Source organism: Pinus tabuliformis, chromosome 3_1, assembly GCF_031772625.1.
Source record: "Pinus tabuliformis cultivar Carrire ecotype Pingquan chromosome 3_1, CPIR1, whole genome shotgun sequence".
In the NCBI taxonomy this organism is placed as follows: Eukaryota; Viridiplantae; Streptophyta; class Pinopsida; order Pinales; family Pinaceae; genus Pinus; species Pinus tabuliformis.
This window is the reverse complement of record NC_142301.1, coordinates 52,678,035-52,701,824: the sequence shown is the minus strand read 5'-3', so window position 1 is coordinate 52,701,824 and position 23,790 is coordinate 52,678,035. Positions and strand designations below refer to the sequence as shown.

General features: G+C 36.6%; 1 protein-coding gene across 1 annotated transcript; it reads right to left on the bottom strand.

The window, feature by feature from the left end:
* Positions 1–17,618: 17,618 nt before the first annotated feature.
* Positions 17,619–18,410, bottom strand: LOC149185728 (uncharacterized). The gene has a single exon (XM_089409124.1). The coding sequence runs from the start codon at positions 18,408–18,410 to the stop codon at positions 17,619–17,621; it is 792 nt and encodes a 263-aa protein (XP_089265250.1).
* Between the last annotated feature and the right edge of the window lie 5,380 nt (positions 18,411–23,790).

The window sequence follows — 23,790 nt, the reverse complement described above, 5'->3', positions numbered from 1 at the left end:
TATATTTTTAACACATTTTAAAATCTTAAAAATATATAATTAATCATTCTTATTGATTAACAATATAATATTTAATCATAACATTCATTTTTGAAAACAATAATAAAGTTTAATTCATTTAATTTCATAATAACACTTTCAATACATTTTCTAATATTTATATATTTTTAATATTTATTTATGTATTTTTATTATAAATATTTATGATATCATTATCCTCATTTTCCCTCATTAATATATTTAACATATTAAAAAATCTTAAAATATACAATTAATCACTCTTATTAATTAAATATTTAATCATAATTTGACTTAATAAAATATATTCATTTAAAATAATAAAGGCATTTAATTCATTTAATTTATTTAATTACATAATTCTTTTTTTAATTTCATTGTCGGTCATTTTCTCTTAAACCCTAATACCTTCTCCCTATTTATTAACCACAAATTGGCAATCAGTTTTCCACATACTTTCATCCTGATGATGAACCTTAGTTGAAGGTTCGAAATGTTGATCTAAAATAATCAATATGAATGGAATTAATCCATAAAATCTATTACAGCAAAGAACAACCTATGTAGAACAAAGAATGGAAAAGGTGGGGATGAAGGACCAACAAATCCTTAATCAAATTAGTTGTATATCATCTAGTTAATATAGCCCAGTCAGGATTATTTTGGAGGTGTTTTCCTCCTTTAAATACTCTTACCAGTGAAAATAATCTCATGGAATATTATAGGTCTCAACAACAAGGGAATGAAGAGACTTCTTAAGGAAAGAATTCAGAATGAATGTCCAACAGTAATTATAATAAAAGAAACAAAGATCTCTAATGAAAAAATTAATGAAATAGTTCCCATTTTTGTTAATCTTGTGAGTCGATAGGTCTTGATGTTGTCAGAAGTGTCAGTGGCTTGGCAATGTTGTGATTTGTAACTTGGGAGGTACTCCAAGACCTAGGGTTCGGGGTTTTTGAGGAATGGGTTCCACAAAAGTGATTTCGGGCCTTAGAACCCAAGGTGGGGTTTTGTACCCAAAAGAGTTGGGCAAAAACCATGAGGGAATTTGGGCTCTTGGCACTTAAATATTGGAGGGCATCCTTAAAGGAGCAAGGAGCCGCTTGAAGCACCAAGATAGGATGTCTAGAAATAGAGAAAATAATTTTTATAAGTTGTGTGGGCTAATTTCTCTAAAGATTTGAAGTCGACCTTGACTTGTGGAGAACCTTTCATGGGCTAGATGTTGGCCTAATGAAATGTATAAATAGAGATTAGGAGAGACCTCATTCTCACCATCCTATGAGCACAACATCACATAAACATACCTCTAAAGTGGCCACAGATCCTCGGAGACCTCAGCAAAGGAGAGAAGTAGCATTTGTTTCTATCATGTTAAGTTTGTCTTGAAGGCCAAGTATGGAATGAAGTTGGATGAGGTTGTAAGGGAAAATTGTGGGAAAATTTGTGCCATATTTGTGAGGGCTAATCTGTATTTTCAAGTCGAAGTATCTCAGTCACTGTGGAGCATATTTGAACTCCTATTGCAAAGATTTTGGGTAGGCTGAAAGTGCAGAGAGTCATAAGGAAGGTGATCTAGAAGACAACGAAGGGAAGGAGTTTGTAGAAGGAGACTAGTCACAGTTGATCAAGGTATATTTAGGCTAAATTGAGGGATTGTAATAGGAATTACAGCCACCTCTAGTAGAGGTTTGAGTACCTCATTCAAGTGCATTGGAGCCCAAGTAAGAAGGAGCAGCAAAAAGTTGCAAAATATGGTATAGTTTGGTTTCTCCTTGTTTAATGTTGTTTTCTAGAGGATAGGGTCCACTTTGGACAAAAGTATAAGGTCATCTTGAGATTGTAAGGAGGGAATCAAGTGGATGGACTTGGGAGCCATAATTATAGAACAAAGAAGTACATTTGGAATGCTAGGAGAGGCGGATTTGGATGCTCAGTGACTGATATTTGAAGGACGAAAGAAGGAGCTCAAAGGGATCTATTTTACTAGCTCTATATTGTGTGTTAGAGAAGGAGATCTGTAGTAGAAGTGGGAAGCCCTCCATGCCCTAAGCGTGTCTTCATTGGGAAGCACAGGAAGGAACTAGTGGGAAGAATTCCTTAAGAGTTATGTCCTTGAAGGACTAAGGAGTAGCTAGTGTGCAAGAAGTCCCAAAGGAGCTATGGAGAAGAAATGGGTAGTCTAGAGTTGTTTACAAATGGAGTTGTGAACAACTCGAAAGAAGATTGTATGTGTTTAGTTATTAATGGACGAATGATCAACTAGAGGGCATATTGGAGCCGTGTTTAGTGACCTAAAGGAGTTGGTACATTGATAGATGCAGAGAGGTGTTGTTGCAGATCAGAGAAAAATGACTAGGCAGATGTGTTTATGGTACGTGGATTGAAAGGGTTGTGTGTGTGGCCACCATCAGCAAGTAGGCCAGATTGTATCTTGTTCAGGGTAGATTAGTCGTCGAAGTACTAGTACCAAACCCTAGTTTGTATTCTTGTATTAATGGATGTATGAGGGCCATTATCCTTGGTACAAGAGCCCTATACAATTGTATTATGGTTGTTAATATAACGAAGTTGGGTTGTTAAAATTGTTACAAGTTATCTATATTGTGCACTAGTTCATTTACTAATGTTTATATTCCACTATGCAAAGTAGTTTGTTATGGTATTTGGATTGGTAGTGTCAGTGATTCTAAGACCCTAACCTAGAATCTAGTACCATGGAAAAACAACATGGTATCATAGCTATTTTGAAGGGCCAGTGAATCAAAGTGTGCACAACGAAGCAACTCAAATGGAACTGAGATTGTCTAGATCATGGAGCATAAGGTTCAACTAAAGGCATAGAGATGTGGTCTTGATTGGATTGGCAACAAGATTGGCTAAGAGTAATGGTGGATTTGTGGTGAGCCTGGTGAACAACAGTTTTTTGTAGGGCAGTTTGTTGATCATTGACTTCCTATGAATTACCATGGATCGTTGGGACAACTCAAGGATTGCTTTGGCATGGATGAGATTGGTATGATCAATATTGCTTCATGTGATGGACTACATTTTGACAAGCCAGTTTCTTCATTGGATCATGATGTTGTGGATTTGAGATTGGAGGGATGTACACAAGTTATGTTTGATCTAGGAGGATGAGTGCTTACAGGCTTGGGTTGCGGTGATGACTATATGTGTTCGACTACAGCTCATACTGACCTTGTAAGACACAATATCAGTAGCAAGTTGAGCCAATGGAGATCATGTAGACTCAGAGGGAGTCTAGCTTCAGAGGGAGCAGCCCTATAGAAGTGTTGACGTCTTCAGGTTCAAATGTGATGAGACAGAGACACTACCGAGATAGAAAGGTTCATTCTACAGAGTACGTTGTAGTGATGAATGCTATATGGGCTAGTATCATTAGTGATTATGATGGAGACTTCCTAGTGTTGGAATTACCTCCCTCGCTAAGAGTGAGTGTTGATATTTGTAGCTTGGGAGGTACAAAAAGACCTAGGGTTTGGGGTTTTGGAGGAATGGGCTCCATAAAAGTCATCTGTGGGCTTGGAAACTAAGGTGAGGGTTTTTCACCCAAAGGAGTTGGGCTAAAACCATGAGGAAATTTGGGCACTTGGCACTTGGATATTGGAGGGCATCCTTAAAGGAGCAAGGAGCCATTTGAAGCACTAAGAGAGGAGGTCTGAAATGGAGAAAATAAATTTTATATGTTGTGTGGGCTAATTTTTCTACAAATTTCAAGTCAACCTTAACTTGAGGATAGCCTTTGATAGGCTAGACATAGAGTAAGGAAATGCATAAATAGATATGAGGAGAGACCTCATTCTCACCATCCTATAAGCAAAACATCACATAAACATACCACTAAAGTGGTTGCAGATCCTAGGAGACCTCAATGAAGGAGAGAAGTAGCATTTTTTTGTATCTTCTTAAGTCTGTCTTAAGGGCCAAGTATGTAAGGAATATGGCCGAGGTCATAAGGGAGAAATTTGGGCAGATCCATGCATATTTCTGAGGAATAATCTTTGTTTGCAAGCCAAAGTATCTCAGTCACTGTGGAGCAGATCCAAACTCCTATTGCATAGCTTTTGGGTAGGGCAAAAGTGTGGATAGTGGTAAGGAAGGTGCTCTAGAACACAATTAAGGGAAGGAGTTTGTGTAAGGAGCCTATACGTAGTTAATTGAGGGAGATTTAGGCCAAGTTGAGGTAGTATAATAGAAATTACAGTTAACCCTAGCAAGGGTCCGAGTACCTGAGTCAAGTGCATTAGATCCCAAGTAAAAAGAAGTAGCAGAAAGTTGCAAAATATGGTATGGTTTGGTTTCTCCTTGTTTGATGTTGTTTTCTATAGGATAGGGTCAAATTTGGACAGAAGTATAAGATCATCCTAAGGATGTAAGGAGGGAAACAAGTGGATGGACTTGGGAGCCCTAAGTATAGGACAAAGAAGGACTTTTGGACTACTAGGAGAGGTAGACTTGGATGCTCAGTGACTGATCTTTGAAGTACGAAAGAAGGAGGTCAAAGGGAGCTATTTGACTAGCCCTGGATTATGTGTTAGAGAAGGACATCTATAGCAGAAGTGGGAAACTCTCCATGCCCTATGTGTGTCTTCATTAGGCAACACAAGAAGGCACTAGTGGGAAGAAGTCCCTAAGAGTTGTATCCTTGAAGGACTAAGGAGCAACTACTGGGAAAGAAGTCCCAAAGGATCTGAGGAGAAACAATAGGTAGTCTAGAGTTGTTCATAAATGGAGTTGTGAACAAATTGAAAGAAGGCCCTTTGTGTTGAGTCATTGATGAGGGAACGATAAACTAGAGGGAAGATTGGAGTCGTGTCCAGTGACCTAAAGGAGTTGATACATTGATAGAGGCAATGAGGTGTTGTTTCATATCAGAGCCAAAGGACCGGGAAGATGTGCTCAAGGTACTTGGATTGAAAGGGATGTGTGTGTGGCAACCATCAACAAGTAGATCAGATTGTATCTTGTTTAGGGTAAATGGGTTTTCGAAGTACTGACACCAAACCCTACTTTATATTCTTGTATCAGTGGATGTATGAGGGCCATTATCCCTGGTATGGGATCCCTATAGCATTGTATTATTGTCATTAATATAACGAAGTTGGTTTGTTAAAATTATAAAAAGTTATAAGAAGAGTTTCGACAAAAAATCACATGAAGAAAACCTTTGTCGACGCGTTTCGAACCAACCAGTGTGGTTCATCGTCAGGATAAGTTGAGGAGTCAGATCATAGCTGCAAAATAAATAGGGAGAGCAAATGTTCAAACGGCTAGGTTTACCATCAACGGCTATATAACAACTAGATTATTTAATGTTAAAAAGTCAAAAGTAAATACAACTAATAATAGAATAATATCCTAATTTTGGGGAATAATAACTAATTATATAATAGAATGTTATAATTATTCAAATATTTTCAATAAGATATTAATTTATTTAATTGCTTTTTAATTTTTTTTATTTTTTTTTAATATATTTTTTTTTATCATATGGAAGCTTGAAGGGGATTTTTTATTTTTATTCTCATTATATATTAATGTGATATAATATTAAATTTATTAAGTATTGAATTACTTAATCCAAATCACATTTAATCCAATGTGAAAATTAATAAATAAATAAAGGTTCTGTTAATATTAATATGTTATAATATTAATTTCATTTAAAAAAATAATAATAATAATAAATAAATAAATAAAAAGATAAAAATAAATAAATAAAAGTTCTATTTATATTATAATGTTATACTAATAAATTTCAAAAAAAAAAAAAAAGAAGAAAGAGGGAGGAGAAGAAGTTATGGTTATATTTTTATGTTCTAGTATCAATTTCATTTAAATATTAAATCACTTAATTTTAATTTAGAAGAAGAAGAAAAAAAAAAGAGAAGGGTTTTGTAAATCAAAAGTCATTCTATTCTTTATTGATATACTTAATCATTAAGCTACTAGGGAATAAATTACTATTGAGTATTAGTTAAAATTTAATTTCTAATTCTTAATTTATTTAAATTTTATTCATAAGGTCAAGGAAAAAGCTTAATAACAAAAAATATGAAAAGGAAAAGTAATAAAAATAGAACAAGCGACAAATTATAAACACTAGAAGGACAAGAACAGGACGATTATAAAAAATAAAAAAAAAGGAGAAAGACCTCGAAACTTTAAAAAGGGGGGAAGGGGGAAAAAAGGGAAGGACTAAGAAGAAAGGGCAGGGATCCAGCAACTACTGATCTTCCAGCCTTCATCTCTATTGAGATTGTTGGGCCTTTTTTCAATTTCAATCGCCTCCCTGAATTTACGGTGATGGAATTGTGCCACCTTGGTAATAACCTTGGCTTCCTCAATACAGACTTGATGCTTGGTCTTTTCTGCATGCTCTGCTAACGTTGAAGACTTAGTTCTCCCATGTCTTAGGTCAGCTGCATGCTCGTTGATCCTTTGATGGATAGAGCGCCCTCTACCTTTAGGCCCCTCAATACCATTCGTAAATCCCTCCGATCGGTGAAAGATCCCATTGACCCTAAGGACATGAAGGGCGTCTAATTAATCCCTTGTTTTTGTGGGACCCCCTATATCGGAGAAACAGGGCGCTCTATCCATCAAATGATCAGCGAGCATGCAACTGACCTAAGACATGGGAGAACCAAGTCTTCAGCGTTAGCAGAGCATGCAGAAAAGACCAATCATCAAGTCTGTATTGAGGAAGCCAAGGTTATTACCAAGGTGGCGCAATTCCATCACCGTAAATTCAGGGAGGCGATTGAAATTGAAAAAAGTCCCAACAATCTCAATAGAGATGACGGCTGGAAGATCAGTAGTTGTTGGATCCCTGCCCTTTCTTCTTAGTCCTTCCCTTTTTTCCCCCTTCCCCCCCTCTTTTAAGTTTCGAGGTCTTTCTCCTTTCTTTTCTTTTTTTCTTTTTTTAATCGTCCTATTCTTGTCCTTATAGTGTTTATAATTTGTCACTCGTTCTATTTTTATTACTTTTCCTTTTCATAGTTTTTGTTATTAAGCTTTTTCCTTGACCTTATGAATAAAATTTAAATAAATTAAGAATTAGAAATTAAATTTTAACCGATACTCAATAGTAATTTATTCCCTAGTAGCTTAATGATTAAGTACATCAATAAAGAATAAAATGACTTTTGATTTATAAAACCCTCCTCTCTCTTTTTTTTCTTTTTTTTCTTCTTCTAAATTAAAATTAAGTGATTTAATATTTAAATGAAATTGATATTATAACATAAAAATATAACCATAACTTCTTCTCCTCCCTCTTTCTTCTTCTTCTTCTTCTTCTTTTTTTGAAAATTATTAGTATAACATTATAATATAAATAGAACTTTATTTATTTATTTTATTTATTTATTTATTTATTTATTTTTATCTTTTTTATTTATTTATTTATTTATTATTATTATTATTATTAAATGAAATTAATATTATAACATATTAATATTAATAGGACCTTTATTTATTTATTTATTTTCACATTGGATTAAATGTGGTTTGGATTAAGTAATTCAATACTTAATAAAATTAATATTATATCACACTAATATATAATAAGAATAAAAATAAAAAATCCCCTTCTAGCTTCCATATGATAAAAAAATTATATTAAAAAAAAATAAAAAAATAAAAAACAATTAAATAAATTAATATCTTATTGAAAATATTTTAATAATTATAACATTCTATTATATAATTAGTTATTATTCCCCAAAATTAGGATATGATTCTATTATTAGTTGTATTTACTTTTGACTTTTTAACATTAAATAATCTAGTTGTTATATAGTCGTTGATGGTAAACCTAGCCGTTTGAAGATCTGCCCTCCCTATTTATTTTGCAGCTATGATCTGACTCCTCAATTTGTCCTAACGATGAACCACACTGGTTGGTTCAAAACGAGTCGACAAAGGTTTTCTTCATGTGATTTTTCGCCGAAACTCTTCTTATAATTGATATGGATCACAGAAGCCTCAATTCAATAAATTATAAAAAGTTGTCTATATTATGCACTAGTTGATTTATTGTTGTTTATATTCTGTTGTGCAAAGTAATTTGTTTTGGTATTTGGATTGGTAGTTTCAGTGATTCTAAGACCATAGCCTAAACTCCGGTATCATGGAAAAATAACAGGAAATCTTATGGAAACCCCAATAAGTAGCCTTTATAGACCGGATTGCTAATCCTCACATTATCTCATGAAGGTTTCAATATGCAAGAGCCAAGGAGATTGTTTTTCTTACTGTAGTCTATGGCCCCCATATCCCTATAGAAAAATCTAGTTTCCTAAAAAACCTAGTAGTCATCAAAGACATTCATCTAGAATAGCTCTAGATCTATGGTGGGGACTTCAATCTAATAAAATCCTTAGAGGAGTAAAAAGTCAGTATCCAAATATTTTACTTTGAGTCCTAGCAGTTTAAGGCTTTATTCCTTCAAATCTAAGCGACATATTTGCACATCATAAATGGAACATTCACCAAGAATAATAGATGTGGAGGTAAACATCAAATTACCTTTAGACTAGGCATATTCATGGTGTCTAAATCACTTATTGAAAACTATAATTTAGTGGAAGCCATTATTCTACCATGTACATGCTCATATAATTGGCCCATATGTCTAGAATTGAACCTTACAACCACTGTTGATAACTAACCCTTTCGCTTTGAAAGTTTATAACTACAAGATCCATCCTTCTTAACTAAGGAAAATGAATGGTGGTTAGAAATAAACAATGCTGGGTGAAATAACATGCATACTTTCTAGTTTAAATTAAAGGCTTTTAAATCCAAGCTAAAATTTTGGAATAAGATCGAGGTTTGGCAATATATTCATACAAAAGCAAGCTCTAGAATCCCAAATGCAAGAATTTCAACTAAAAATAATCACATAGGGCCAAACAGAAGATCTGTTCAAGGAGGAAGGATAGCTATTCACCAAGATTGAGGAGCGTTGCAAGCAAGAAGAAGTGTTGTGGAATAAAAATTCTAGAATAAGGTGGTTAAGAGAAGGGGAAGATAACACCAAATTATTCCATAAGGAAATGATCAAACATTGACACAACAACAAAAAAAATTCTCTTTAATGACTACGAATGGGAACCAACTAATTTCTCATGTAGATTTATAATAGTAATTAGTAGCTTATTATCACTCTCTTCTCTTGGAACCATCTCCCAACCATCGTTTTGCAATCTAACTTCAAATGTTCAAACCCTAATATAGCCAGCCCAAAATGATCCTATGATGAGGGAAATCACTTTTACAAAAGTGGAGGAAGCCATAATTCCTATGCCTAAGAATAAGGCTCCTAGGCTAGACGGATTCACAACAAACTTATTTCAAGCATTTTGGCCTTTTTTAGGTCCATAAATTCACTCATGTATTGAAGAATACAACACTCCTATTTTGTATGGCCAAACCTTAATGCTACGCTCCTCACTTTGATTAACAAAGCTGGAAATGTTAGTGCAGCCAATGGTTTTTGTTTTATAGCCCTTTGTAATTTCATCTATAAAGTCATCTCTACAGTCATTACTAATCACCTCAAGCCCTATTGAGTTCTATTATCTCTCTCAAAAAAACAAAATTTGTAGAAGGTTGTTAGATTTTGGATGGTATCATAGTAGACCATGAAACAATACACTCTTTGAAAAAAACAAAGAAGGAAGGGATGATGATCAAGCTTGATTTGTTAAAGGCTTGTGATAGATTAAGTTGGGATTAATTACTTCAAGTATATTAGGCTTTTGGTTCTTTGAACAATGGATCAAATGGATGGATATTTGATCTGAACCACTTTTTTCTCATCCTTTTGAATGGATTTTCTACATCCAACTTCAACCCCTCGAGGGGGATCCACTTGGGAGACCCTCTATCCACATTTCTATTTACTCTAGTAGTGGAGGACCTTGAGAGATCTCTTAAAGCAGTTGTGGGCCAATATCAACTCAAAGGGTTGCACCTATATGATGATGTTCTTTCAAATACACATCAACAATTCATAGATGACATCATTTTTTGGCTTACCAATGGCTAGAGATTCTAATGTTTTAAAAAGAAACCTCAATGATTTAATGGCTACATCAAGTACCTTCATTAATGCTAAAAAAACTCAAATGTATTTCTGTAATGCTAACTCGACTTTGCAACATCACCTAGCTTAATTAATGGGGTTTTAGATAAGCTCTCTACTTTCTAAATATCTTGGTGACCTATTAGTTGGAAGTTCATTATGAACCAACCATTGGTATAGCACCCTACAATGCATCTCGCAAAAGTTAGATAACTAGAATTTTTGGTCATTAAACCTCGTTGGCCAGTTGGTGCTTTTAAAATTAGTTTTACAAGTTCTCCCTTTGCACCTGCTCTCTATTATGGAATCCCCCAAATCAATTCTTAAACCCATCGTAAATATTTATAGAACCTTTCTTGGGGTGGGGCCACCAGGGAAGTAAAATGGTCATTAGTTGCACGGGAAAAATTATGCCTTCCAGAATTAGCAGGTGGTTTGGGTTTGTTAGATCCTGAAACACTCAATAATGTTCTTGGAGAAAAGTTATAGTGGAAATGGATTCAAGGTGGAAAATAACTATGGAAATAGATATGTAATTGACAATATAGTCCATAAGATTCTTAATCGAATAAATTACGTACTCCAAATTTCCCTCCAGGCTCTTCAATTTGGAATCTAGCCAAATAAAACAAGCAAATAATACAAGAACACTCATTCTGGGAAATTAGAAATGGATAGATAGCTCTATTCTAGAATGATGCATGGAAAAAATTGCCTAAGCTCAAATCCTAGGAAGAATTCACGAAGATAGAAAACCTCATCCTTGCTCAAAAATGTTAGATTGTCTTAGAGTTTTGGAAACCGTCCACTAAATCCTTAAAGTGGAGAAACTAGAAATCAAGGGAGGATTGGCCAACCATATCAGTTGTAGAACATTGGACCAATCTTAATTAGGAATCACAAAACAGGAAAATCCCCATAATAAATAACTTAAATAAGCTCTACTGGGGATACCAAATGAAAGGAATGTTCACAATAAAGGAGGCCATTTCTTTGCTAGCTAGATATAACTCTCTTTCTAAACTCTCTATCTGGTGAAAAATTTGGCTCCAGGGTCTCTAACCCAAAGTTTCACAATTCCTTTGGCTAGTTTCCAGACACTGTGCTCTCTCCTAGGATACAGTAAAAAAAAAATGAGGGTCCTTCAATCTGCTTACTTTATAGAGACGATGAGGAAGACATGGAGCACCTCCTTAATTCTTGCCCTTCGAAAAAATTATGGGATCAACTTTTGGTACTCGTTGGATATTCATACCAAAAATATACCAGTCTCATAGAAATTGTTAATTAATGATGGCCCAAAATATTCAACAACCCCATCGTTAATAGAGAATGGGTTATGATACCAAGATTTCTAGTCTAGCTCATATGGAAAGAGAAAAACAATAGGATATTCAAATAAGCTAATTTTTTGAAGAATGTGATGTGGAAAATCATCTTGCTTTACATGTGGGAAACAATATTTCTATTCTCATCTTAGACTCAAGTAGATTGGTAAGAAAACCCACATGAGTCAACTATTTTATCGCTCGAGCTTTCCCTAACCATGTGTTCCCCTTCAATCCCTACTCTCCCCCATCTCAGAATTGGCTCATAATAAACCTTTATCTCCCCCCTAGCAAGATTTGTCAAGTTAAATTTAGATGGTGCTTTGAAAGGGAATTTGAGGCTAGTTGGCTTCAAAGGAATCTTTAGAAACTATGATGGTCAAGCCTTATTTCCTTTTACATGTAATTGTAGGGTCAACAACAATAATCTAATGCAATTCTTTAACTTGGATTTTGGCCTATGACTAGTTATTGCAAATGAATTTACAAGTATTCAAGTGGACGAAGATTCTTAGTTGGTAATTAACAGTTTGAAGAGGTTGATTAATGGATCCTCTCTAGAAAATATCTATCAAAGTTGGAGATTAGAAAACTTCATCTCCCGTTTTAACTCTTTGATTCCCTCTTTCCCTATCATCCTTCCCTCAAACTCTCACTGATATGGAAATAAAGTGGAAAACTATCTTGTGAATATGGGATGTAAGAATAGTAACATTAATCTTGCCTCCTCTTGGAACAATGAAATATGGTCAGAGTGGTGGGACTAATTAAACAACATCATCACCTCTAATCAACAATCCCATATGGGGGTGTTGGAATATGTGCCAAGGAGGGAGAGGGGAATGTTAGTCACATCACCACCACCCCATGCATTAAATAGGGGGATGTTGTGGCCAACTAACCCCATGAACTCACACATATTCACAAGTTATGATGACTCAAAGCATTAAACCAAAAACATTCACAACCACCTCATATTCTTGGTGATATTGATGGCACTATGCAGTTATATAAAGCCTTTGTTGTATCTTCAAGTTGTTTGTGGGATTTTTCCTCCCTTGCGATTGAACTTATGGTATGCCGGTTGAGGAAGATCTAGGCCCTCCTAGTTTGGTCTTCCATTTCTCATTGTATACTACCGATTGGACACTCTACAACTCTCAATCATCAGGTGGGGTGAATGTAGATGGGTTATGCACTCAAAGGCGAGATGGTCGATGCTAGGATTCTTCTAGAGTAAATTTGAACTCGTCTCCTTCAAGCTCGTTCGTAATATTTTTTATTTACGACCCTTCCAAATGGTGTTATAGTTTTAATGTTGTGGTTATGGTTTTTGGTTCAAGAGACTGGTTTTGACCCTCTTGCTAGTAATGAAGGCTTGTTATATCATGTGGGGAGGTTGTCAACATTTCTCTATCTCAAGGAGGAATATTTGTTGCATAGAGTTGCTTCCAACACTTCCCTACGACTCCCTTGGTTTCTTCTAAACTTGACACCCCCATCCCCTAAGCTCTTCACTTTGCCTGCCTTGTGTTGTTCTCCCCTTGGTCTTCAACCTCACGCCCTTCTCATATCTCCTGAGTCTCCTCTAGTTGGGAACTTACCTCTTCGTATTACCATGTCATGACAATGCATGTGTTTGAAGCGTGGATTTGGGGGTTGAGGCCCCACTTACAGGCCTTAAGCTGAATCTTAGGATAATTCTGCAGCTTAGCTATACCATTCATCCACCACCATAGAAATTCAGGATGAAATCTATTTACTTGAGGCTCGGGTAGTGCACATTAGGAAGTCCCACTGCGACTTAGAGATTTAGGGAGATGTTTCAAATTGGATTCTCAACCCTAGACACACCATGGGTCACAAGAATCAATAATTACACTCCATAACTTTGTACTAGCAAATGAAAATAATGTTGGGCCATGTCATTCAGGAGAAGTAGGAAGACCATAACAAAATCATCGTTCACTTCAACAATATCTAATGGGTCCAAAAGCATATGTGCTCTTGTTTAGTTAGCCTGTATGCTTGACTGGCGCATATAGAGACACATTTATGGTGTAAGAGACTGGATTTACAAGGTTTGAGAAAACAAGATCCTGCCCCTGAAACTTCTTCCAAGGAAGGATGATAGCCCAGGTCCACTATAATTTTATGTTTTTGTTTTCTTAATTTAATTCTCCAATTACCTATGTTTTATAATTGTGATCTATTTTTTATTCTCCACTACTATTTTGTAATATCTATGATGACTTTCCATACATCTCTCATGGCTAAATATAACTATGTAGTAGATCTGGTATGGGTAATTTTGATAGACAAAAGAACTCTACAATATCTTTACTATCATTGGTCTGGTTTCCCTTGTGGCATGCCACGATAGTAAAATTACTATTTTTATATGATTAAATTATGAATCAATAAAAGCTAGAAAATAAACAGTCCTCGGCCATTAAGTTCACTAAGGAACAAGAAGTTGATGGTTGCCTCCCTTTCCTTGATATTCTTATTTCTAATAATAATGATGGTTCCCTCTCCCACCAGGTGTTTCGAAAGAAACCACATACGGAGCAGTATCTTCATGCAGGTTCCCACCATATCCCGACTCAAAAGATGGGTGTTCTCAATACCCTTGCTACTTGTGCCCTAAGGATCTCAGATAAAAAGAGCTTTGAGAAAGAAAAATCCCATCCCCTTGATGTCTTTGTTGAGAATGGTTATAGTAGATACATGGGTCAGAAAGCTTTCCTCCAAGCTGCCAAGAATTCTCTAACTAAAAGAGAACCAAAGGAGCGGATTCCAAGTGTCCACCTTTCGTTTGTTCAAGGGACCACTGATAATATTGCAAGGATTCTTAAGATTCATAATATCCCCGTGACCTTTAGGCCCCCTAACACCATTCGTAAGTCCCTCAGATCAATGAAGGATCCTATCGACCTTGAGGATATGAAAGGGGTGTATATTATCCCTTGTTCATGTGGGACCCCCTATATTGGTGGGACCGGTCGCTCCATTAATCAAAGGATTAGTGAGCATGCAACTGACCTTAAACATAGGAGAACCAAGTCTTCCACTTTAGCAAAGCATGCAGAAAAAACCAAACATCATGTTCGTATTGAGGAGGCTAGTGTTATTGCTAGAGTTTCACAATTCCATCATCGGAAATTTAGGGAAGCCCTTGAGATTGAAAAGAGGTCGAGCAATCTCAATAGAGAGGATGGCTGGAAGATCAGTAGTTGCTGGGTCCCAACACTCCCTTCCTAGTCGTTTTCCTCCTTTCCCCCCTCCCTCGTTTTTTGGCTTATGCTAATAATTTTAACTGATAGAAAATATAATTACTTGTATAATAATAAGTTAATTTATCAATTAAATATACGATTAATTATATCTGAATATTTAAAATATTTTTATTCTTTCCTACCCTTGTCTTTTTCTAATGTTATTATTTTTAAACTTTTAATTCCTTTTATCTTAATAAAATTAATTTATTTTATTATATTGTATAAAGTAGTTAAAACCTTGTGGTATATTCATATAAACAATTAATTAAATCTATATAATTTATTAAATAGTTAAAAAAATCCTCTAGGTTAATTTAACAATTAAATAAACAATTAATTTAATATGAATATTTAAAATATTATAATCTTAAACTCTTGACTTATTCTAATATTTATATTTTTATATATTTATTAAATAGGTAATACTTTATATAACTAACTTTTAACCTAATAACCATTTAAAATCTACTTTATTTTATTAAATATATATATATATATATAAAATAATAAAAGGTGAAGTCATGTGTCCCTCTGATTTAATATAACTAATTTTCAATTTAATATATTTATGCCTCTGGGCCAACTAACTGATCCCCAGTCAAATTTAGCCGTTGGTCAATATAATCGTTGCCTGGTCAAGAATTATAGTCGTTGGAGGTTCTGCTCTGACTATTTAACATGCAAAGCTTGATCTGATTCTTCAACTTGTCCTGATGATGAACCACACTGGTTGGTTTGAAACGCGTTAACAAATGAAATATCATGTGATTTACGCAGAAAAATCTCTCATAAACTTGATATGGATCATAGAAGCCTCAATTCAACAAAAGAAATATATAGTTTTTATTGTTAAATTTTCTTAATCAGTGGAAAAAGTTATCATAACTTAGTTGTCAAATTAACAATGGGGATAATTGTTACTAGTTATTATCTATAAATGCAACGGACTCATCACAAATCACTACTTTTCAAGGAAAATCATACCATCTAAAATAATCCACTAAAAATTCATAAAAAAGTTAACTTTTTTGAGACATTAACTTATTTCTTTACATTTTAAAAAACAAATGCTTTAACCATGAAACTTATATATTATACATTTTTATTTAAAATTTTAAAAACAATATTAATAATCATTAAAATATATATATATATATATATATATATATATATATATATATATATATATATAATAATAAAATAACTCAACATTATTATTAATTAAAATTCTATTAATTTATTTAAATTTGAAAATAACTATCCTATCTTTATCACGTTCATTTCTCAAAAATAATATAAATTATATATATTTTTAGGTGCCTTAAAATATTCTTTGAGAGAAAGCACATCTAGTAGCCATGGACCCACTTCCAAAAATCGAGATGGAAGCCTATGGACATGTGTGGTAAAGGGAAAACATTGAGTGGCGTATGCTAATTCATGTCTAGAGCAGCCCACCGCTGTGATAGAGGATTTACTATCATTTACCATCATTCCCGTGGCTTGCTGGAATAGGAGAAAATTATTGTGAAGGGCTGTGACATCTCCAATGCCTCCATTGAGGAAAATGAGGATATCGTCCACAAACAGAAGGTGCGTGAGGAAAAAATTTTCCGATATGTTGATCCCGGTTATCTGATGCCTCTCCCTGGTAGCAATGATAAGCCTACTAAGCCCCTCCATGACAAGTAGAAAGAGTAGAGGGGAGAGAGGGCATCCCTGTCGGAGTCCTCTTCCCGAAGTGAAGAAAGGTGTGGCTTCCCCATTGAGGAGAACACTATATGGCACATCAGTAATGCAGCTCATGACCCATTTAATAAAGAGGTAAGGAAAGCCAAGGTGAGTAAGAAGCAATCTGATATAGAGCCAGCTGACTCTATCAAAAGCTTTGGATAGGTCCACCTTCAATATCATACCTTTCTGTTTTTTAGTGTGGAGGGTATGAAGGAGTTCCTGAGCTGTGGCAATGGCTTCATGGATCTGCCGGTTGCTTAGGAAAGAAAATTGTTCTGAAGAAATGTGACGAGATAAGATAGGCTTCAGACGGTTGGCAATGATTTTAGCTACAATCTTGTATAGGCAGTTGCAGAGGGATATAGGTCGGAAGTCGTTGAAAGATGCAGGGTGGTCAGCTTTGGGGATGAGGGCGATGAATGTAGATTTTAAGGTCGATGAAACATTACCCTCCAACCTGCAGTGTTCGACGACTTTCAGGAGATCAGCTGCCAGGATGTCACAGAAGGCTATATAGAACTCAATGGACCATCCGTCCGGTCCTGGACTCTTGTCTTTTTTGAACCATTTGATGGTCGCTTCAAGTTCCTCCATAGTCACTTCCTGAGTGAGGTCGATATGGTCCTCTTGCAAGACGAATCTGGGGAAATGTTCGGCCACCCTCATGATTTCGAGTATGTTGATCTCCCTGGGTGCCTTGTATATGTTTTTGAAATGATCAGTAGCTAGTTTTGCCAGGTGCCTCTGAGATGTGACTGTGTGGTCCTAATCATCTTTTAGTTCCCAAATTGTATTGATTGCCTTTCTGCCATTTTCATAATTGTGGTAGAATTTGGTGTTGTCATCCCCCGCAGTAAGCCATATGGCTCTGCTGCTCAGCCGCCAAATTTCTTCTCGTTCTTTCAGGATCTGTGATCGTTTGGATATGAGAGAAGTGTATAACTCCTTACTTTCCTGAGTAGGGAAGGTGCCACCCTCATCTTCCTCATGTGTAGCAATGATCCTCTCAGCCTCGCTTAATGTGTGGTCATCCCGGATTCGCTTCTGATGGGCCCAATGTTTGGATATACTTTTGAGCCCTGTTAGCTTCCTGGTGAAGCCGTCAATTATGTTTTCACCATCTGTGATGGGGTTATTCTACCAGTACTCAGTGACCAATTGCACGTAGGAAGGGTCCTGTAACCATGATGAATTAAACTTGAAGGGGCTCTTCTTCTTTATGTGAGAGTCTGAGATCTCTAGGTAGATAGGCCGATGATCCGATAATCCTCCAGATCCAATCCACTGTCTGATTTGGACGAAACCGTTGTGGAGGGGTTCTTTGATCAGGAACCTGTCGAGTCTTCTGGCTAAGCTCTGATCTCCGCTTCGGTTGTTAGACCAGGTGTGTTGGATCTTTGCCATAGGCATGTCTATCCAGTGGTGGTCTTCCAATAGAGAAGAAATAGTATCAGAAAATGGGTCCACCCTGGCTGCATGTCCCCATGTTTCACAGAATCCCATGGTGAAGTTAAGGTCTCCTCCCAATATGATGTTATCCTCACGCAGTAGGGCTGATCCCAGAAGGGAGCTCCAGAAGTTCGCCCTATCAGAGCATGGCCCGTATACATTGATGAGGCGAAGTTCTAGTTCCAGGGAGCTAGCATAAGCATCAACTCCAATGTACCCACGTCCTCCCCAAGAATTGATAAGCCTCATGGATTTATTATTGATGCCGATAGCCAATCCACCAGATCTCCCGGCAGCATCGATAGCGAAGAAGGTCCAATTGGGTAACCAGGACTTGAATATGGGAATAAGAGTGTCTGCCGGACAAAGAGTCTCTTGTAGAAAGATTATATCCAACTGTTCTAGGGAGAGCAATCTCCTGAGGGCTAGTTTTTTGGGGTTACTAGCAAACCCTCTGCAGTTATAGGATAGAATCTTCATGATGGTAAGGTGGCAGGGCCAGTCTGTGCTCTAAGGGCCCTAAAGATGGTCTGCTGTCGTCCAATGGCGACTTCAGCATCAGCAGTGTGTCTAGCTTTTGATATGCGCAATGGCCTGCCCCTGGTGTGTTTGAGAGAGGAAGGTACAGTATCCAGGGCAAGTCCAACTGCGTCCGGGCCTCTGTCTTTGGATCTGGGCTGGAGGGAGTATCGGGGGGGAGCAGGGGAGGATAGGGTCGGGAGCGCTTCAGATAAATGGGGGAGAGACGGTGAAACAGAGGAGGACACCAGCGGAGGGGAGGGGATGGGGCAAGTGAGAGGGGGAGATAGAGGAGCGATGGATGAGGCAGATGAGAGTGCGGTGTGTAAGTGATGCAAAAGTGCAGATGCAGAACTATGATGGTAATGTATGGGCGATGAAATGCGAGGAGGAGATGGGACAGACGTACCCAGTATGACGTTCCGCATCGGTGCAGTGTCTATAGGAGCAGATGTCGTTGATGCGCGAGTCCGGACCCCAGTCGAGGAACTCGGCAGTTCTGGAGGAGTACTATCAGCCTGTCTCTGAACGTCCCTAGGCTCCTCTGTAAGTGGATGAGCAGGTGATGGGGGGGTCGAGCCTGAGTATCTCCATGGTCCTGTGCTGATCTTTTATGAAGGAGAGGGCAGTCCCGATACAGATGTCCTACTTTTTGGCATCTACGACATCTGTAGGGGATTCCTTCGTAATCTATGATCTGCCTCCAGGATGTGTCCCTCCATTGTATCGTGATATACTCCAGAAGGCCGCCCCTAGTGTCCAGGTTGATGAGGAGGCGTGCGTAAGCCATCATACTTGTGTGTAAATACGACTTGTCGTAGTCCATGAAACCGCCAATGGCGTTTCCAATTCTCCTGAATATGTCCTCAGACCAGTACTGCAGGGGGAGTCCGGGAAGCCTGATCCATACTGGTCCAATCCCGATCTGTTCAGTCGCTGGGTTGAATAAGGGGGTCCATCTCTTGAGAAGGACAGGGGCATGTTCGAAGTGCCAAAACGAGGATAGGACCCAATTTGTGTGGTTGGCACGAGCGAACCGAAGTGCAAACCATCCTCTCACAAAGGTTTGTACAAAGGGTATGTCAACCAGATGGTGCCCCCATATTTCCATAGCCCAGGCTTTGAGTCGTTCAGCCGAATAATGTCTGCCTCTGATGCTTCCCACGAGGACTCTGTCTGCGAAATCCATAATCTCACCCCACTGTATATCTTCTTTGAGCCTGAGAAAGGTGTCCTCAGCCCTGGATTTGAAACAACAGTGCTTCTGATTGTGGCCAGATCTCGCCGGAGGGTTTGTTACCGAGGCGGGGCCAAAACCCTGGGGGGGGAGCGCTGGGTGCAGGGTGCAGGGGATCGGTTCTGGAGGTGAATTGAGGTCCAGAGAGAGGCGGAATCCCAGTGATACTACCCGATAGAGCTCCAGTAGTAGAGGAGGCGGTCAGGGGGGGGCGGAATGCGGAGGGTCAAGGGATGACTGGAGAATCGAGGAGTGGTGAGGGGCGGAACTAGGGTTAGGGTTTATGCAGTCCGCCACAAAACCCAAGGTGGCCGGAGAGTGAGGAGGGGTGGATAAAGCCGGCCAGGTGGGGGGGGAGTCCGGGAGAATAACGGGATGATGACCAGTCGGCAGCCCATCGGAATAAGAAACCATATTTTCCGGGAGATCAGTATGGAACATACCTTGAGCTGTAGGGTAGGGTGTACGCCAGATGGAGACGCCCTCCAGCGGGTCCTCGGAGTAATCGACAGCGTCCTGTTCCTCCATGTTGATAGCGACAAACCTCGAAACAGCGAAATCCTCGGAACAGTTAACCGCAGAGGAGCTAGGGTTAGGGCAGATTCCTTTGTCGGTGCAGCGGTCCGGTAGCGAAAGAGGCGGGCGCGGTGCAGGGGAGCAGGGGAGAGCCCGTGCCCGTGAGCGTAAAGAAGAGTATACGGTGAGCGGCGACCGGGGTTTGTCAGTGCGCGTGACCGGGAAGAGAAAACAGTGTGAACCGCAGAGATGTGAACAGAAACCCTAACCGCAGCCGTCGCGCTCCATTTCGCCTCCACATCATCTTTGGTGGTTCGGAATAATAACTAATTATATAATAGAATGTTATAATTATTCAAATATTTTCAATAAGATATTAATTTATTTAATTTCTTTTTAATTTTTTTTTTTTAATATATTTTTTTTTTATCATATGGAAGCTTGAAGGGGATTTTTTATTTTTATTCTCATTATATATTAGTGAGATATAATATTAATTTTATTAAGTATTGAATTACTTAATCCAAACCACATTTAATCCAATGTGAAAATAAATAAATAAATAAAGGTTCTATTAATATTAATATGTTATAATATTAATTTCATTTAAAAAATAATAATAACAATAATAAATAAATATAGATAAAAATAAATAAATAAAAGTTTTATTTATATTATAATGTTATACTAATAAATTTCAAAAAAAAGAAGAAGAAGAAGAAGAAAGAGGGAGGAGAAGAAGTTATGGTTATATTTTTATGTTCTAATATCAATTTCATTTAAATATTAAATCACTTAATTTTAATTTAGAAGAAGAAGAAAAAAAAAAGAGGAGGGTTTTGTAAATCAAAAGTCATTCTATTCTTTATTGATATACTTAATCATTAAGCTACTAGGGAATAAATTACTATTGAGTATCGGTTAAAATTAATTTCTAATTCTTAATTTATTTAAATTTTATTCATAAGGTCAAGGAAAAAGCTTAATAACAAAAAATATGAAAAGGAAAAGTAATAAAAATAGAATGAGCGACAGATTATAAACACTAGAAGGACAAGAACAGGACGATTATAAAAAAAAAAAGGAGAAAGACCTCGAAACTTAAAAAAGGGGGGGAAGGGGGAAAAAGGGAAGGACTAAGAAGAAAGGGCAGGGATCCAGCAACTACTGATCTTCCAGCCTTCATCTCTATTGAGATTGTTGGGCCTTTTTTCAATTTCAATTGCCTCCCTGAATTTACGGTGATGGAATTGCGCCACCTTGGTAATAACCTTGGCTTCCTCAATACAGACTCGATGCTTGGTCTTTTCTGCATGCTCTACTAACGCTGAAGACTTGGTTCTCCCATGTCTTAGGTCAGTTGCATGCTCGTTGATCCTTTGATGGATAGAGCGCCCTCTACCTTTAGGCCCCTCAATACCATTCGTAAATCCCTCCGATCGGTGAAAGATCCCATTGACCCTAAGGACATGAAGGGCGTCTACTTAATCCCTTGTTCTTGTGGGACCCCCTATATCGGAGAAACAGGGTGCTCTATCCATCAAAGGATCAGCGAGCATGCAACTGACCTAAGACATGGGAGAACCAAGTCTTCAGCGTTAGCAAAGCATGCTGAAAAGACCAATCATCAAGTCTGTATTGAGGAAGCCAAGGTTATTACCAAGGTGGCGCAATTCCATCACTGTAAATTCAGGGAAGCGATTGAAATTGAAAAAAGGCCCAACAATCTCAATAGAGATGACGACTGGAAGATTAGTAGTTGCTGGATCCCTGCCCTTTCTTCTTAGTCCTTCCCTTTTTTCCCCCTTCCCCCCCTTTTTTAAGTTTCGAGGTCTTTCTCCTTTTTTTTTCTTTTTTTTCTATTTTAATCGTCCTGTTCTTGTCCTTATAGTGTTTATAATCTGTCGCTCGTTCTATTTTTATTATTTTTCCTTTTCATAGTTTTTGTTATTAAGCTTTTTCCTTGACCTTATGAATAAAATTTAAATAAATTAAGAATTAGAAATTAAATTTTAACCGATACTCAATAGTAATTTATTCCCTAGTAGCTTAATGATTAAGTACATCAATAAAGAATAGAATGACTTTTGATTTATAAAACCCTCCTCTCTTTTTTTTTCTTCTTCTAAATTAAAATTAAGTGATTTAATATTTCAATGAAATTGATATTAGAACATAAAAATATAACCATAACTTCTTCTCCTCCCTCTTTCTTCTTCTTCTTCTTTCTTCTTCTTCTTCTTTTTTTTGAAATTTATTAGTATAACATTATAATATAAATAGAAGTTTTATTTATTTATTTATTTATTTTTATCTTTTTTTATTTATTTTTTATTATTATTATTATTATTAAATGAAATTAATATTATAACATATTAATATTAATAGAACCTTTATTTATTTATTTATTTTCACATTGGATTAAATGTGGTTTGGATTAAGTAATTCAATACTTAATAAAATTAATATTATATCACACACTAATATATAATGAGAATAAAAATAAAAAATACCCTTCTAGCTTCCATATGATAAAAAAATTAAAAAACAATTAAATAAATTAATATCTTATTGCAAATATTTTAATAATTATAACATTCTATTATATAATTAGTTATCATTCCCCAAAATTAGGATATGATTCTATTATTAGTTGTATTTACTTTTGACTTTTTAACATTAAATAATCTAGCTGTTATATAGCCGTTGATGGTAAACCTAGCCGTTTGAAGATCTGCTCTCCCTATTTATTTTGCAGCTATGATCTGACTCCTCAACTTTTCCTGACGATGAACCACACTGGTTGGTTCGAAACGCGTCGACAAAGGTTTTCTTCATGTGATTTTTCGCCGAAACTCTTCTTATAATTGATATGGATCACAGAAGCCTCAATTCAATAAATTATAAAAAGTTGTCTATATTATGCACTAGTTGATTTATTGTTGTTTATATTCTGTTGTGCAAAGTAGTTTGTTTTGGTATTTGGATTGGTAGTTTCAGTGATTCTAAGACCATAACCTAAACTCCGGTATCATGGAAAAATAACAGGAAATCTTATGGAAACCCCAATAAGTAGCCTTTATAGACCGGATTGCTAATCCTCACATTATCTCATGAAGGTTTCAATATGCAAGAGCCAAGGAGATTGTTTTTCTTACTGCAGTCTATGGCCCCCATATCCCTATAGAAAAATCCAGTTTCCTAAAAAACCTAGTAGTCATCAAAGCCATTCATCTAGAATAGCTCTAGATCTATGGTGGGGACTTCAATCTAATAAAATCCTTAGAGGAGTAAAAAGTCAGTATCCAAATATTTTACTTTGAGTCCTAGCAGTTTAAGGCTTTATTCCTTCAAATCTAAGCGACATATTTGCACATCATAAATGGAACATTCACCAAGAATAATAGATGTGGAGGTAAACATCAAATTACCTTTAGACTAGGCAAATTCATGGTGTCTAAATCACTTATTGAAAACTATAATTTAGTGGAAGTCATGATTCTACCATGTACATGCTCATATAATTGGCCCATATGTCTAGAATTGAACCTCACAACCACTGTTGATAACTAACCCTTTCGCTTTGAA